General features: G+C 37.6%; 1 protein-coding gene across 4 annotated transcripts in view; it reads right to left on the bottom strand.

Moving 5' to 3' along the window:
* The window catches only part of LOC144441174 (patatin-like phospholipase domain-containing protein 7), a 108,666-nt gene that overhangs the window by 88,700 nt on the left and 1,297 nt on the right, over positions 1-18,669 (bottom strand). For all 4 annotated transcript variants that reach the window (XM_078130718.1, XM_078130719.1, XM_078130721.1 and 1 more), the window contains exons 2-6: positions 17,400-17,478; positions 10,937-11,028; positions 10,378-10,460; positions 8,315-8,458; positions 3,870-4,029 (exon numbers count right to left, since the gene is read on the bottom strand). In XM_078130718.1, the coding sequence (XP_077986844.1) occupies positions 3,870-4,029; positions 8,315-8,458; positions 10,378-10,460; positions 10,937-11,028; positions 17,400-17,478 (558 nt within the window). The remainder of the gene's footprint in view (positions 1-3,869; positions 4,030-8,314; positions 8,459-10,377; positions 10,461-10,936; positions 11,029-17,399; positions 17,479-18,669) is intronic.

Genomic DNA, 18,669 nt, shown 5'->3' with positions numbered 1-18,669 from the left:
TGGTCTTGTATTATCACGTTTGGCTTGTGAACGCAAGCTTACATCTATTATTTTCAGGCAGGGCTGTCTAGGGAGTGAAGGTCTAGTTCGAGTCTGAGACCCATGTAAAACATCAGATTCGGAAGTAGAAGTAGGTCTCATCGACTTGTTGGGGACTTGAAATATTGCGAGTTTTTTTATCACGATGTACAGATGATTATTAGGTATATTATTATCGGTAGGTGGGTAGTGTTGTCAAGGCAGAAGTTTTGTTTCACGGGCAGTCACCTCGGCAGTATACGTAGGACAGTTCCCCGCCCCAATCAAAACTGAAGTAGTAGTGTGTGTATGGACTCGTAGAGCACACTCGGGTTGACTTTATCCACATGATATAATCTATATTTATCAATTAGATATATTGCAAAATCCTTAAAGTCATACAGAAAAAAATGTCTCTAACATCAAAACAAACAGAAATTGGACCGAACGTGGCTCCAACCTAGTTGCAGGCTTCTCTCATAACCATGTGCTGGGGTCACGACCTTGATTGCCGATGTCAATATTGTCCAATCATATAGAATAGCATGAACACATCGTGATATTTGATTTGTTGGTTTCATAAACTGTATACTTCGGATACCATGATTCATTACAAAATTCTTCTAATGAATATTAAATAGTCTTGTTGTATGAAGTGATATCGCAACAAGGGAAACCATAGAAGTTTTCTTTTCAATGAGTCGCTATAAAGTCATTAAATGACAACACGAAACTCACGAAAGTTTGTAATTCTTTACAATTTTTATTGCTGATAATAAAATTAGGTTAATAAACCTTCGTTAACGTCCTTTTCATAGAAATTTAGCAAGTAACTTATATGAACCTTGACAATTGAGTGGTACACAGTGCTATTTACATGCAATGCCTCGGAACGTGTTTCCATATGCTCGGAACAAATCAAATCAATTAGTGTATTATGGGACCAACAATAATATTGTGACAATGCATGTCCTGATATGCCTTCTTGAAGTTTTCCATGGGTATTCTAATAATTACTACTACTAGAATATTTATTCAAGATGAAATATGTTTACTTTGTTGCTAAATACGCCATTCAAAAGAGACATGAGTGAGTGGGCTAAAATATGCTGTCACGATGATATTGTAATGCTTCTTGTCGACAAATTATAAAAATACCCCCAATGGAGTTGTAGCACAACTGTACAGTTTTTAAAAATGTTTATCCATATGGTAGTCCATGCTAACAATAAGTGGTCATTTGGTGAATGACTATCCAGTTGCCTAGCCAACCATGTTGCTGTCTTTACGATATATGCTATCATTTGGCTGTTGCTATGGGCATGGTCATGTTGCTAGATATATTTGTATACATTTTTATATGAATTCCTGATATTATCTTTCCAATATACGTGATTATTTGGCTGTTGCTATGGATGTGGTCTTGTTGCTAGGCATATTTACATACATTTTTTGAAAGTTTATTCAATTGTCTATTAATCCCCGTTGTTATCTTTGTGAAATACACGACCGTTTGGCTGTTGCTATGGGCGTGGTCATGGTTGCTAGGGTATTTGCATACATTTTTTGAATGTTTATTCATTTGCCTACCAGATGATGTTGTTATTTGACCAAAATATACTGCCATTTGGTTGTTGCTAAGGGCGTGGCTATGGTCACTAGGGCCAATTTTGTCAAAATGTTTTGAAAGAAAATCTGCAGAATAACACTTTCAGAAACATCTCACCAAGTTTGAGACTCGGTGACCAAGTGCTTTTTGGGATATCAGTTTTTGACCAAAAATGAACATTTTTACACCTAATTTGCATATCACTCATATCATTGTATGCTTAATATTTCTTCTTCCATACATCCCTAGATGCATTCCCATTAAATTTCAGCCCAATCTGCTCAGTGGTTTTGGAATTATAGATTTTTAACCAGAAAGACACATTTTTAGCCCTAATTTGCATATTACTGATGGAATCATCACGTCATGAACAAATCTTACTTTACACCCCCGTAAGAATGTTCCCATCAAATTTCGCGCCAATCTGCCCAGTAGTTTCTGAGTTTAAGTTTTTTGACCAAAAATCACATTTTTTAACCCAAATCACACACCTGTGATGCGATCATTTTGATTTGAACAATTTCCCAACTAGACACCCAAGTTAATGGACCAACCAATCGGTTCAGCAGTTTTTGACTTTAAGTTGTTCACACACACACACACACACACACACACACACACACACACACGCCAGGCGATCCCTATAACACTACTGAACCTCAGTTCAGTTGTGCTAAAAATCAGATAAATAAAAGTCATTGAATGTGAAACACCCCGAAATTACAAGTATTTATGTACATTTAGTCTAGCCATTTTGATTTATTTTACCATAATATGGGGAACGGAATATTTTGAATTTATACCCACAGACACTGATAATAGTCAGATAGTGTAAGTAAAAATCGGTAAATGTGGGTTAATAAGACATGTAGATAGTAGTTTTTCTTTACTGATGTCTATTACAACCATCAGCAATGTATTTTTTCACAACATTGTTGAGTTTTTTAACCTGTTGACGATGCTCGTCATAGCCTGAGTGCTAACAATGTCCCTCTATGACGTCACAAAATTGCGTGGTCTAGGTGGGACCGGAAATACCCAAAAACTCTCGAAGTAAATCCTAAGGGAACTGGCAGAAAAAAGGTCAGTTTTAAGGTGTTTGCAGACAATTTTTTTAAGTTTTAAAACCAGAATACGTTTCACAAACATGTCGTCTAGCAAAATAGCAAAAGTGAATGTGAGCATTTTGAATCACCTTTAAATCTCAGCCCAATCTGCTCAGTCGTTTTGGAATTACAGATTTTTGACCAAAAAGACACATTTTTATACCTAATTTGCATATCACTGATGGGATCATAATGCTGTGAAAAATTCTTAATCTAAACACCTCTAAGAATGTTCCTACAAAATTTCAGACTGATCTGCCCAATAGTTTTTGAATTTATGGTTTTGACCAAAAATCACATTTTTTTACCCAAATCACAGACGATGTTAAGATCATTTTGATTTGAACAATTTCCCAACTAGACACCATACTTTTTAGGTAATACACCCACCAAATATCATGGCAATTGGTCCAGCAGTTTTTTACTTTAAGTTGTTTACACATATCCACACAGACAGACAGTCACTTTGCCATGCCGACAGCACTACTGAACCTTATCAGTTGAGTTGTGCTAAAAATGGTTGGGTAGCTCATTTTAAGCGAAATCATACATTCTTTGGGCTAGAAATGAGGATTTTTTTGACAAGATCTGTGCGAATAAAAAATGTTTGATAAGTTGGTCTAGTGACAGATGTCTCCCTGTCAAAACTATTTTGTTCACACATCCACAATCCCATCATGGTTGTGCTCTTTACATATTTAGCTGTTCCAGTTAAGACTGTCAGTGAGCTTTTTTACTGTGCAGGCCAAACACAGTTCTAATCTAGTGAATATGCATTCACTTGTGACCTGTCTGTTAAAATAAAAACAATACAAGACCCATGACTGCTGTTGAAGACAAAACTCCCTCCCATCCACCCAACCACCGAGAGAGAGAGAGAGAGAGAGAGAGAGAGAGAGAGAGAGAGAGAGAGAGAGAGAGAGAGAGAGAGAGAGAGAGAGAGAGAGAGAGAGAGAGAGAGAGAGAGGGGGGGGGGGTGGAGGGGAGGGGAGGGAGAGAGTGACAGACAGACAGACAGACAGACAGACAGACAGACATGACCTAGCTATTCATGCAAACCACATCAATGTAGTGATTTGTTCACTTTAATTAGGGAATGTATTATCTATGACTCTTGCACCTTTGGAATGACTTACCGGTTCAGTAATGAAGACACTGAGTTGACCACTTTGTACAACATAGATGCTATCATCTATCTGTCCCTTCCTAAACAAGAATGCACCTGCTGGAACAAACTTTGTTTCCATATGTCTGCATAGTTCTAGAAATAAAGGCTTCTCAAAATGACCAAATACCCTGAAGACAAAAAAAAATAAATTCAAAAAATTATATGAACAGAAAAAAATTAAAAGTGAAAGAAACTGACAAAATATCTTAAAGTTGTAGGCATATCCTTGATATCAAATGTTACACCATTGACCTTGGTTTTTTTTCCTAGATTCAGTTCAGTTCAATATATCACACAGTCTTTATTACAACTTGGTTGACTATAATATACTTTCTTTTTGTTGGGGCTTATTTATTACAACTATACAACTCAGTTCATGGATATAAATCATTTACATTTTGTATTTGAAAACTTTTCTTAAGTTATCAGTTTTCAAAAACTGCCCCTATTTCTTACTATGTGCATTTAATTTAATACTTTTTCTAACCGCAATATGAAACTCTGCAGTGTATACTTAGCATCCACCCAAATGGATTGACACTGCCACTGACCTATCAGTAACCAGTAACAAAATAATCCTATACATCAAAGTGAAGTTTGAGATTTAGATCTCCTGGTAGTGATGTTTGATTAACAAGAACTGTAGACAAACTTGGAATGTACTTGGCAGTGATGTTTGATCATATATGGTTTGATTAACAAGAATTGTAGAATACATAACTTGCATTCACGGCCATATCAATATGAATGAAATTAGACATTGAAAAGTTGCTGTACCATCCTATAATATAATATCATAACTAGGCAAAGCCCATAAGCTCGCTCAGGGTAGATTCATTTGTGACCGGCTACCTGGGCCAGGGTTCATACATTTGATTTGGGTCATTTTCCAGGGGTGTTGACCATCAAAATTTATTTTATTGAATGACATCTAATTCTCTGACATATGATGAGAAGTAAAGAAAGTCAATACTCTATGCAGTTGTTGGTTTCAAAAACCATCATAGCCATTAGATTAATCTTGTTCATTTTTAATCAGCCAACTTATCATAGACCCTCCACCAACGTACGTTGGTCTTTGGACAAATGTTTTTTGTCGACATCTTGCCGAACATCACGATTTCTCAATTTAACTCGATGATTTAGGAATGTTATTGTACCAACAAACATAGGAAAGTAGTTATTCTTTTTAGAACATGTAAAAAAAATCAATCATCGACAATATAAATGTCAAAACCGCACTTCCACAACCCAGAAATTTAACTGCGCTATGTCATCAGTGGTCCGTATCATGTACCGCCATGCGTCAAACTTCCAATAGTGTAACAATTTCTCCTTGGGGTACAGTGATGCCTCGATACTTGTTACAATGTTACGATAATTGTGCCAACAGGCCTACTGTTACAATATTGCAATGCATGATATCGCCTATTCTATATGACGATACGGTTGCGCGTGGAGAATGCACGTAGTATATGGAAGGCGCATGCGTAGTCACTGCACGCCGCAATGCATCCCTGAGAGAACCATCAATTTTTTTCACATAATATATATGACGCGCAAGCGTACTAATCATTGAGCTGCTACGCGGCAGCTTTGCTGCTGCTGCCGCTGGACGAGCTATTACAAGCTTTGGAATATGACACCATAGAAAAAAAGAGGCCTGAAAGCACATCATTTAGAGGAAAGATTTAGTCTTGATCGGCATAAATACATACTAGGTATATCTCATACACGCATGGATTCACAGCAAGGTCAAACCATGCATAGACCCCTACATGTATGTGTTGCATGTGTTGGCAGACACTCATGATTCTATAACAAGTCGATACATGGGAAACAAGTCATTGAGAATGACATAGTCCCCACTATGATTGGGTTTTAAGGAATTATGACTACTCCGATCACGCACGAACACTTTTGAACCTAAATCAAACAGACTTAGATATGTTGTGTCTGCTTGTTGGACATGGAACATGCCTACAACAATAAAGGATTGGTCGGGTATGGGGGATCATATCACGATGAAAATGGATATGCACATGTATGTCATAGAACACTGTCCTAATACCAACTTTGAATGAGATCAGTTCAAGCATGTCTGAGTAATGGCTTTGGACATGGAAAATTCACAAACAAAATGGCTGCCAGGCAGCCATATTGGATCGTATCACGACGACAATGAGTATGCACATGTATGTCATAGAACACTGTGCTAATACCAACTTTGAATGAGATCTGTTCACGCATGTCTGAGTTATGGCTTTGGACAGGGAAAATTCGCAAACAAAATGGCTGCTAGGCGGCCATATTGGATCATATCATAAAACAAATTGACGTGCATATGTATGCCATCGTATGTTGCCCATGGTACCAAGTTTGAAAAAAATCAGTCCAGGCATCTCCAAGAAACGGCTGCGGACGGACGGACGGACAGACACACGGATGCACAGACAGACGGAACCCAATCCATAAGTCCCCGTCCGGACTTCGTCCGGCACGGACTAAAAATAGTGCCAATGGCATTGTAGCACGACTGTACAGATTTTAATAATATTTACCCACATGCTGATCCATGCTAGGTAAGGTGTTTATTTGCTGAATGATTATCCAGTTGCCTATCCAACCCTGTTGTTATCTTTGCAATGTACATGATCATCTGGCTGTTGCTATGGGTGTGGTCATGTTGCTAGATATGTTTGCATGTTTTTTGAATGTTCATTCACTTGTCTATGAATCCCTGTGTTGTTATCTTTGCAATATATGTGATCATTTGGCTGTTGCTATGGGCGTGGTCTTGTTGCTAGGCACATTTACATACCTTTTTTGAATGTTTATTCCATTGCCTATTAATACCTGTTATCTTTGCAATATATGTGATCATTCAGCTGTTGCCATGGACGTGGTCATGTTGCTAGGCATATTTGCATACACTTTTTGAATGTGTGTTCACTTGAATAAGATTCCCTGTTATCTTTGTAAAATACACCACCGTTTGGCTGATGCAATAGGCATGGTTATGGTTGCTAGAGGTATTTACATATATTTTTTGAATGTTTAATCACTTGCCTACCAGATAATGTTCTTATATAACCAAAATATACTGGCATTTGGTTGTTGCTAAGGGTGTGGTCATGGTTGCTAGAGCCAATTCTGTCAAACTGTTTTGAAGAAAATCTGCAGAATAACACTTTTAGAAACATCTCACCAAGTTTCAGTCTCATTTGGCCAATTACTTTTTGAGATATAAGTTTTTTGATCAAATATTCAAATTTTCACACCTAATTTGCACATCCCTGATGAAATCATTATACACCTAATATTCTTCATCTATACACCTCCAGATTTATTGAAGGTTTAACCATTTGCATATCCAGCCCTATATACACCATTATTTGGCTGTTGCTATGGGCATCGTCTTCTTGCTAGATGAATTCAGTTTTTAAATGTTTATCCACAGAGATAGCACTCGCCACAGTTGCAAATGCGAATAAAATTCCTAATTGGCAAAAAAAAAAAGATAATGTTGTTCTCACGGTGGTGACTGAATAATTTGCTGTTGTCAATGGAAGTTTAGGAGCCCCGCCCACCCTATTCGCGATCGCATCAGTCCACGATCATTCCAATGGGAACTTTTTTATGATGCGTTCCCTTGGACGCATTTTCCCCCAAATTAGCGTCAAAATCCCAGTACAGTGCATCTTTTCCAAATTTGCATACACATGACATGTATTTAATTTCAGATGTACACGAAATACATTACAGTTTATAAATGTTTACAAATTACATGCACCCTGTACACGTCACTCTTCCGCACATTGTATACACATACACACCTTTTACTTCCAGGTAATCACTCTCTGGAAATATGCACTCCGGCCCTTCTCGGAATCGGGCCATACAGTACACACTATGGTACAATACACAAACTACATGTACAGTTCCAACTTCCATGACATGAACGACTTTGTTGACTTTCAACTTGACAGAGACATAATAAAATGAAGATTGTGGCTATTGGTTTAAAAATCCTAGTACTAACTCTGTTGCTTTGAGTATGTCTTGTTGCTAGACATGCATTTTTTTATTTTTTGAATGTTAATTGAATTGTCTATCAATCCCTAATGTTATCTTTGCAATGTAAAACATCATTTGGCAGTTGCTATGGGCATGGTCTTTTTCCTGAGTTAAGTATTACTAGTGCTAGCATGGTGTAAACACTTACCAAGTTACAACAATGTAGCTACCCCAATGCTAACTTAGTGTTGAGCTGAAATGAACACACAGGCACATACACATGCATGTATGCAAGCATCAATATATACACAGAAAAATTGACACACAGACAGGCATATGGACAGACAGACAGAGACAGAAACACACACACAGTATTGCCTTTTATGACTTGCTTACCTGACACTCTTCAACATATAGATAACTTCTGGGGGTATTGTTAGATCAGATTGTTGTAGTTCTCTCCAATCAGCTTCCAAAACAGCTGGTGGAGGTTCCTTTTCTTGCAATACTGGTTCTGCATCTTTGCGTAAATGTAATAGTCTACAATAAATTGAATAATGAAGAATTATGAAAAGTCTCAAAGAATGACAATAGATCAATTGGTTAGTATACATGTACATGTAACATCCGTTGGTCCCCATGGTTATATTGTACATAAATGGCGAAGGAGATGGACAAGGTGAAAGATGACGTATTTAGTGAGAATTGTCCAGAAACAGTTCAACTATGTCTTGACAAGGAATAATCATGATAGGGTAGAGTTCAGGGTCAAATATGCACATACTAATAAAAAGGTCACATGAAAATTAAATAATACAAATACCGCTAATGGCGTTGTAGCACAACTGTACAGTTTTTTAAAATGTTTATCCATATGCTAATACATGCTAACAATAGGTGTTAATTTGCTGAATGACTATCCAGTTGCCTATCCAACCATGTTGCTATCTTTGCGATATATTCTATCATCTGACTGTTGCTATGGGCGTGGTCTTGTTGTTAGATATATTTGCATACATTTTTGTATGTTTTTGTTCACTTGTGTATGAATTCCTGATGTTATCTTTGCAATATACGTCATACCGCCTAGTCACTCGCTACGACTACGATTACACTTGTTGGTTACGTAGTTCATACAACACGTACATGTAATCACTCATACCAGCTAGTCACTCACTATGACTACGATTACACTTGTTGGTTACGTAGTTCATACAACACATACATGTAATCACTCATACCGACTAGTCACTCGCTACGACTACGATTACACTTGTTGGTTACATAGTTCATACAACACATACATGTAATCACTCATACCGGCCATGTACCGGCTAAAGAATTACATTTCGTTTCATGTCTTTCAAACTCCTGATTGTATTGTAGGATTTTCTTTGTGATCATAGTAGCCCTTTCATAGTGGTTTCATCGGCTTGTCAATCTTCACCAGTACACTGTACACACAGAGCAATGTGCTAACATCTTTTGTTATAAGTGGACAATACGCAGTGACAAAATTATCAAAAAGTACAAAGAAGTGAACCACAGTGAAAGTTTATTGGGGCGTCGTGGCCATTACACAAAGGGTCGGATAACACTGAGGTCCACCAGAGAGTGGCCGCTGGCCGCATCAAAGGAGTGGCCATTATATCCAATGACGTATCTATTGAAATGCCGTCTGGAGTACACAGAGGCGGCTGCTATGAGCAAGTGGCCGCTCTATCAAGGTGGCCGCTTGAGCATGTTTGACTGTACCTACCCACAACTTATCTATAGGCATTTTTTGCACTGTATGCATTTCCTTCACATAATCATTCCAGCCAGGAACTGAGGTAAAATAGTTGCCATTTCTATTGTTAAAACATGCCCTTGATGCATTTGATAAAGCTTGGGTAATGTCATGATAGAACAGATTGATACTATCCTTGTGATGACTAGAATCATACTGAGAGAATCAAACTGGCAATTACGACACAACAAAGAATGAGATGGAATGGTAATCCATTGAAGACATTTGTCTGAAACAGATTTAATTTCTTTATACCATTGTCTTTTACTTTGTTCCATTACTCTTGATTACCAGCTGGTTTATTATTGGTATTCGTAACCCCTATGTTACTATCTAGAGATGGGAGATTGTCAGGAGTAACAGTGATTGACAAAGGAAGATGCATTGAGAATGACATCGTCCCCGCTATGATTGGGTTTTAAGGAATTATCACTACTCTGATCACGCAACAACACTTGTGAACCTAAATCAAACAGACTTAGATATGTTGTGTCTGCTTGTTGGACATGGAACATGCCTACAACAATAAAAATTGGGTCGGGTATGGGGGATCGTATCACGACGAAAATGGATATGCACATTCAGTTTAAATCTAGTTCAAAATTACTTTTCACTGAGGTCATTCTCCTCTACTACATCTCTGTGAAAAACTATACATGTAAGTCATCACCTTTTGATATCTCCTAGAAGCAATCTTTGTTTCTTCTTTAGTCGACTTCTGGTACTTGTTATTGGTCCTGATATTGACTTGACCTATAGATATCAATAAATAACATATACTTGTTATTGGTCCTGATATTGACTTGATCTATAGATATCAATAAATAACATGTACTTGTTATTGGTCCTGATATTGACTTGATCTATAGATATCAATAAATAACATATACTTGTTATTGGTCCTGATATTGACTTGATCAACAGTTGTTGTACTTCTTTTCTCCCTTATCTTCCCTAATCTGCATATTGGGTTGTATTTTATGGAATCAAGTGGGTCAAATGCCAACACAAAATCAACAGCATTCTAAAAAGATTTTAGATGCTGTGATAGAGTACTGCAGTCAATCCATGATAAGAACATCTATTAAATTATGCATTGTATAAATTTGCCAAAGCTTTATCTTTTTTGACCAGGAAAAACAGCATATCACAAAAATCTATATAAATAGTTAATAAAAAATAGTTATATATATTATTTTTACTATTTGTACTCAAACAAATCAACTTACTTTACGAAGCATTCTTCTCCCATAAAATATGACTTTGTCTCTTTTTCTAAATCTTGGCTTTGGTTGTGAAGAGCCTGGACTCTGTCCCATAACTGTGGAATCAGTTTGTAAATGAATTTTGAGATTAGTCACTGAAACATCTCTAAACCACTAACTAATATTTATCTATAATCTCCCGGTATTCCGAATGAGTATTGAACACTAAGCATGAATGAGAAATACCGGGATATTATTTATTTATTATTCGCCACTAGTACTTTTGTTGACACAAGATAAAATTACTAATTATATTATACCAGTATATTGATGGTGGAAATCGAGGGATCTGATTGGTCTAGACATCGAACTAGCGCGTCTAAAACGAGTGATAATGCACTGCTGGTACGATAATGCACTGCTGGCACGCGTCCAAATTTTGTTCGTCTATGAGCGTTGAGTTGTAGTCCGCCGTGATACTGATAGTGAACTCTTCGAATTGTCAGAGGAGGATTTTCTCTCAATGAGACAATATTTTATGAGAAATTATGAAGGAAATTTCGAGAGCAACCCAGTCATCGCGTATTTGTTCAAACCATCGCCTACTACATGTACTAAGGTCAAGGCGCTATAGCGCTAGGCATGCACGAGATCGGTCCCAGCCCAGCCTCGGCGCGGCGCGGCTGGAGTGGAAACATTGGTGAGCTGTCCTGTCCTGTCATAAAAATGAAGCAAGTGAAAGAGGTTACACTGGCCGACTTACCATTAATCTAAATAGAAATTTGTCTGGGATCCTGTCCTAGAGTATCAGTCATCAATCCGAGAGGGAAATCCTCAAACCCGAAAATCTACTGACGTAACTTCCAGTAATATAAATACATTGTAAATATCAACCTGTCTATCATCATTTCACCGAGTCGCGAATTCAGCCGGGAACGATCGAAGCACGCTGTATTCAATAAACCACTTCAAGTTTATACCTTGAGTCAAACAGGTTGTTTATTCATCACTGTGCACTTTTAATGAGCCGATCAATGTACAGATTATCCCTAGAAACGACGAGCAGATAAAATAAATCCAGTCGCTGCACGACGTTCACATTGAGGCCAAGATCAGCTGTCTTGAAAAGCAGCGTTATTGTTATGCAAATTAGACACAGAGGCGCATATGAAACGAGAAAACGTTATTTCTTATCTTGTTTCCGATATTTTCAATATACTGGTATAATATAATAGCGATAAACCACCCCTGGGGAAGGTATACCACTCGGTTTTGACCAGTGAACTCAATATATGCACTCGCTATCGCTCGTGCATATATTTCGTTCACTGGTCAAAACCTCTTGGTATACCATCCCCAGGGGGTGGTTTATTGCTTAAATAGTCAATTGTTGATAATAATTAACCATACGGTACGGTAATTATACCAGCATCTGTGGTAAGCCCAGGATTCACTGCTGTCTCTTTGCAGGACAGAGAAGGGGTCCACTTACCCTATATGCAAGCACTGCTCTGATCTTAGTTTATAAGACTACTGAGAGGTGTACTCCCATGCTTATACACGTGATACACATACATATTTATATATACATTTGTATATACAATACACACATACATGTAGATACATTGAAATGCATATGGAACTTATTGGTACATTACATACATGTAGAGACATACATTGTATATAATATGACTGATGTGGTCACATGGAACAGACATTAAAGAAATAATAGCTAACATCTTTAAAACTTGTTAAAAAAATTTATGTACAATGTCATCATGTATTACAAATTTGTATGATAGAAAATTGAGACCTCCAAGGCCTATTTTATGTTTAAAGCTTTAATATATTCAGAAATACTAGCTTATATTTTGGGATTGTCATATTATGGATCGAAGTTGTGAACATTTTCCCCTTCACATGCCTTTCACGTCAGTCACTCAAAATATCACCAGATTTAAAGGTGATTCAAAATGCTCACATTCACTATCGCTAATTTGCTAGACGACATGTTTGTGAAATGCATTCTGGTTTTAAAACTTTTCAAAAGCGTCTGCAAACACCTTAAAATGACCCTGTTTCAGTCACTTCCCTTCGGATTTACTTCGAGAGTTTTCGGGTATTTCCGGTCCTACCTAGACCACGGGATTTTATGACGTCATAAAGAGACATGGATAGCACGTAGCCTATGGCGAGCGTAGTCACTAGGTGAACAAAACTCAACAGCATTGTGAAAAAATACATTGCTAGTGGTTGTAACAGACATCAGTAAACAAAAACTACATTCTACATGTCTTATTAACCAACATTTACCGATATTTACTCACACTTTCTGACTAATTGGCAGTGTCTGTGGGTATAAATGCTAAAATATGATCTCCCCATATTATGGCAAAATAAATCAAAACGGCTAGACTACAGTGTAGATATACATAAACACTTGTAATGTCGCTCGCGTGTTTCAATTTATTTATCTGATTTTTTTTATTATTTGCCGAGGAGAAGCATTACAATATCTTCGACAGGCATGGCGTCGACAGCATATTATAGCCCACTATACTCGACTATACTCACTGATGTCGCCTTTTGAACGGCGCATTTAGCAACAAAGTAAACATATTTATCTTGAATAAATATACTAGCTATTAGATTGCCATATCATCAGCAATAAAATTGTAAAGAATTGAGGAAATTTCGTGAGTTTAGTGTTGTCATTTACATGACTTTAGCAACTCGTCTGGAAGAAAACTTGTATGGTTTCCCTTGTTGCGATATCACTTAATTTAATGCAACAAGCCTATTTAATATTCATTAGAAGAATTCTGTAACGAATCATGGTATTCGAAGTGTACAGTTTAGGAAACCAACAAATCAAATATCGCGATGTGTTCATGATATCAAATACGATTGGACAATATTGACGTCGGCAATCAAGGTCGTGACCCCAGCACATGGTTATGAAAGAAAGCCTGCAACTAGATACTTGGCTAGCCACGTCCGGTCCCGTTTCTCAGGGTTTGTTTTAGAGACGTTATTTCTGTACGACTTGAAGAATTTTACAATATATCTGATTGATAAATATGGATTACATCAACACGTGGATAAATTTAACCCGACACGAATTTGCGCTGTGCTCTCCCGATTCCATACGTACATTGTACATACACTGCTTCAGCTTTGATCGGCGGCCTAGTATGAGCTTACTGCCGCGGCCGCGGTGACTGCACAAAACTTGACAACACTACCCCTCTACCGATATATAATAATCACCTGTATACCGTGATAAAAACAAGCAATAATTCGAGTCCCCAACAAGTCGATGAGACCTACTTCTGTTCTGTCCGATCCGAATGCGAGTTTCTTAGGTTTTATATGGGTTTCAGACTCGGACTAGAGTATTACGCCCTAGACAATAATAGATGTAAACTTGTGTTCACAAGCCAAACATGTGGCAATACAAGACCACAACGAAAACTGTGAAAAATTTGCAGGTCAGTCTCATTTTATATATGGACAACAAAATTAGGTCGGTCACAATTCCATTTACATGTACATGATGCAATGACTCGGAGCGTACTTCCATATGCTCGGAGCAAATCGAATCAATTAGTGTATTATGGGACCAACAAATATATTGTGGCACATGTCCCGATACGCCTTCTTGAAGTTTCCCATTGGTATTCTAATAGCTAGTATATTTATTCGAGATGAAATATGTTTACTTTGTTGCTAAATGCACTGTTCAAAAGGCGACGCGAGTACGATTGGGCTAAAATATGCCGTCCTTGGCCCGGGGATGCCGTCAAACGTCACCACGGTATCGTAATGCTTCTTGTCGGCAAATAATAAAAAATCAGATAAATAGAAGTCAATGAGTGTGAAACACGCGACATTACAAGTGTTTATATATATCTAGTCTAGCCGTTTTTGATTTATTTTGCCATAATATGGGGAGATCATATTTTAGCATTTATACCCACAGACACTGCCAATTAGTCAGAAAGTGTGAGGAAATATCGGTAAATGTTGGTTAATAAGACATGTAGAGTGTAGTTTTTGTTTACTGATGTCTGTTACAACCACTAGCAATGTATTTTTTCACAATGCTGTTGAGTTTTGTTCACCTAGTGACTACGCTCGCCATAGGCTACGTGCTATCCATGTCTCTTTATGACGTCATAAAATCCCGTGGTCTAGGTAGGACCGGAAATACCCGAAAACTCTCGAAGTAAATCCGAAGGGAAGTGACTGAAAAAGGGTCATTTTAAGGTGTTTGCAGACGCTTTTGAAAAGTTTTAAAACCAGAATGCATTTCACAAACATGTCGTCTAGCAAATTAGCGATAGTGAATGTGAGCATTTTGAATCACCTTTAAACTGAATGCCTTCCGCAAGAAATTTCATGATTTATGCAAGAAATTTAGCTCTATATCTGTGATTTGTCAAATCCCAATGAAAGTTAGTTATCAAAAATCAAAAATGTTGTTGAAATGCCCGCCACGCCTCCTATTCTCAGCACAGGAAAGCTTGCCATCCTCGACTTCACTCGGCTTTCGTGATCCCTACATACCCGGGATATGGCATGTGCGTTTTGAACTTCCTTCTGTCCCAACACAAGTTTACAGGAAAATTGTCAAGATTTTGTTGAATGGCGTGCCCTCACTGTACACTAATTATATAGAGGTCAATGTATAGGTCACCATTATTGATACATTGTCGTGAAATTCTTTGCAGGCTAGGCGAGGCTTGGTCTATTTTCCATATTTTGACCACACACATGATTTGGGCATAAATTACCAAAAATACCCCATCATACATTACCACAATTTATGTACAGTAGCCTGAGCACATTTTGCTATGTCACCAGACAACAGATTAAAATATGCGAAACTGAGAGACTCGCACAATTTGTGGCAATAGATAACTTGATAATACAAAGGCCGAATTCAAGTTGTAATTCATTTGTATTTATTTACATTGAGCAAATGTTTGTACATGTATTTTGGAAGGTAGACATACATTGTATTTACACATCTACCATTTTAGTCAGACTAAGTGAATAAAGTTGAGGCAGCATGACCATATTCGCTGAACTCACGACACTGCACACAAAAATATGACCTGCTTCCGCAAGTTGCCTTCATTCAGGTTTCACTATTACTGGGTAATATCAAATTTACAAGTTACATGTTACTTGAAAATATCTCAAACATGTGAAATTGGGTGTGAACAGTGATCAAGTAGTTGAGCAAGTTGTGAGAAACTTGCCTGTTTGCCTTGTCACATCGCTTGTCAAACGAGATCACCTTCGACTCGGATCAAATTACCCGTTTTCTACCGAAAATCTTTTTCTAACTATAGCCATTTAAAGTACACAAGAATAAATTTTAGGCAAAACAACAAATGGGTGAAAAACCAGGCTGAAATTTACGACCTCAGGGTCAAGTATTCTTCACGAAATCACTGAGAAATCAGTATTCCTATCAATAATTCCAAAATTTATTCTTGTAGCACAGAGGGAGAAATATCAGTCAAGATTTTCGCTTTAATAGTATCTAAAATCATGAATTGAAAATATCCCAAAATATGGCTGGTGAGTATTGAGCCAGCCACCACTGTAAACGTACCACATCATCAAAGTGTACACAATAGAGGCTCACAGTGTAATGAGCTATCACAGTTGTTTTTTACCCATCATGAGCTATTGCAGTTTTTGTTTACCCATCATGCTCTGCATCCCCTCCCGTCTCCTCTGATCGAAGCGTACACAATAGAGGCTCACAGTGTAATGAGCTATCGCAGTTTTTGTTTACCCATCATGCTCTGCATCCCCTCCTGTCTCCTCTGATCGAAGTGTACACAATAGAGGCTCACAGCGTAATGAGCTATCACAGTTGTTTTTTACCTATCATGCTCTGCACCCATTCCAACCTCCTCTGCTTATGTTATCAGTAAAAACAGGAAGTAACTGTCAACTTCTGGAGTTTGCAGCTACATTTACATGTACATGTACAAAAAATGTACATGTATATTCTTGCAAATATGTTACGAATTTTGTTTACAAAAGTATATAAGCTCGCATTTTTACCTCTGGTTGACCTTTCTGAACACAGGCGGCATTACCTATTGACTGTTACATGGTGCAACCATAGCTGGAGGGTCTATGGTGCAATGCGATCCTTTAATTTGGCTGAATCAAAATACAAGTTCACTAATCAGTCAGCACTATGTCAGCAGGACAGTGACATTGTAGTACTATGTCGCACACTCGACCACTCTGTGATCAGGAATATTGAACGTCATGAATATTAATGAAAATTCATGAGTACATACAGTTCAGCCCTAGTGATGGGTGAATCTTTGACACTTGTAGGCAAAAGTTTAACTCTTTGTTTATAGCATTCGAAGAATGGCCTGTTTTGCTACACTGAAAACAGCAATGACTCGGGGGATATGTAATGACCTACATTTCAACCAACATCACTTACCTTGTCTCTTGATCCTTTTTAGCACATATAGACCAACAGTAAGAATGGTTACAACTACAACAACAAGTAGTATCACAGTCTGAAACATAAAAGTAAAAAGACTTGACAAACTGTACTAATTTGCCTCTCATCAAGCTCCTTTTTGAGTATTATTTCTTTATTTCCACTAATGTTGTATGAATAAGTATATGTTATTTGCCAAATACCTTGCTGCGAGAGGTAAGAACGGAGAACTGGAGGCAAGCTGTTATATCGGCAAAATTACCTTGAGCAGCAAGATGTGGAACTGTATTTGGCAAGTAACATATTTATACGTCACCTGCGACTACGAATTCATTTTTGAATGTCTAAAAATGCTGTTTCATTTAAAAATAAAATCACTTCCGCATTATACTGTTCAGCATTGTATCACACACCTCTCTGATAACTGTAATGCGGTTGTTTCCATGTCAGACTTAACTTTATCATCCAATCAAAGGGCGTGTTTGCTCAGTAGTATAACGTAATGTTTACTATTTGCATATCACTCAATGAGGCATACTGCTGATGGGATCATCATGTTGTGAATACACCTTAATCTACACATCTCAAGATGCATTCCCAGTAAATTTCAGCCCAATCTGCTCAGTACACATGTAGTTTTGGAATTATAAAATTTTGACCAAAAAAAAAGACACATGTTTACACCTAATTTGCAAACCACTAAAGGAATCATCATGTCACAAACAAACAGCCCTAAGAACGAGAATAGTTGAATAATGTATAATATAATAATGAAGTAATTATAATCTATCCTACTGGACTAGCTGTTGTTTTGAATGACAACAGTTTCACGTCCTATCCTGGATGCTTCGTCAGGCCGACTAATGATCTGATGACAGATGGTTTGTGACACCTGACAGAGTAAGATTGTCATGTGATGATGAAAACCGTTGAGGAATTTTACTGATCACAGTGTTGTATGTGCCTGCCAAGTTATGACATAGTCCCCCTACCCTATTAAGAGAAGGCTCCTCACATTTAACATATACAGCCACCTTTACCCCTCTTTCAAACCACCTGTGTTCTTTGTCCAATATAACTACACCCTTATTGTCAAAGGAGTAATTCATACTGTTGAGGTGTGTATACACTGCCAAGTTCCCCACACCAGATGAAGTCGCTCTTCTGTGTTGATACATTTGTTTGTTCAGAGTTTGTTTTGTTTCACCAATATACAATTCCTGGCAGCCCTCCTCTTTACACTGTATTGCGTAAACAATGTTACTTT

Source organism: Glandiceps talaboti, chromosome 10 (assembly GCF_964340395.1).
Source record: "Glandiceps talaboti chromosome 10, keGlaTala1.1, whole genome shotgun sequence".
NCBI classification, from domain to species: domain Eukaryota; kingdom Metazoa; phylum Hemichordata; class Enteropneusta; family Spengelidae; genus Glandiceps; species Glandiceps talaboti.
Note: the sequence above shows the minus strand (reverse complement) of the source record. Positions and strands in the feature narration are given on the sequence as shown.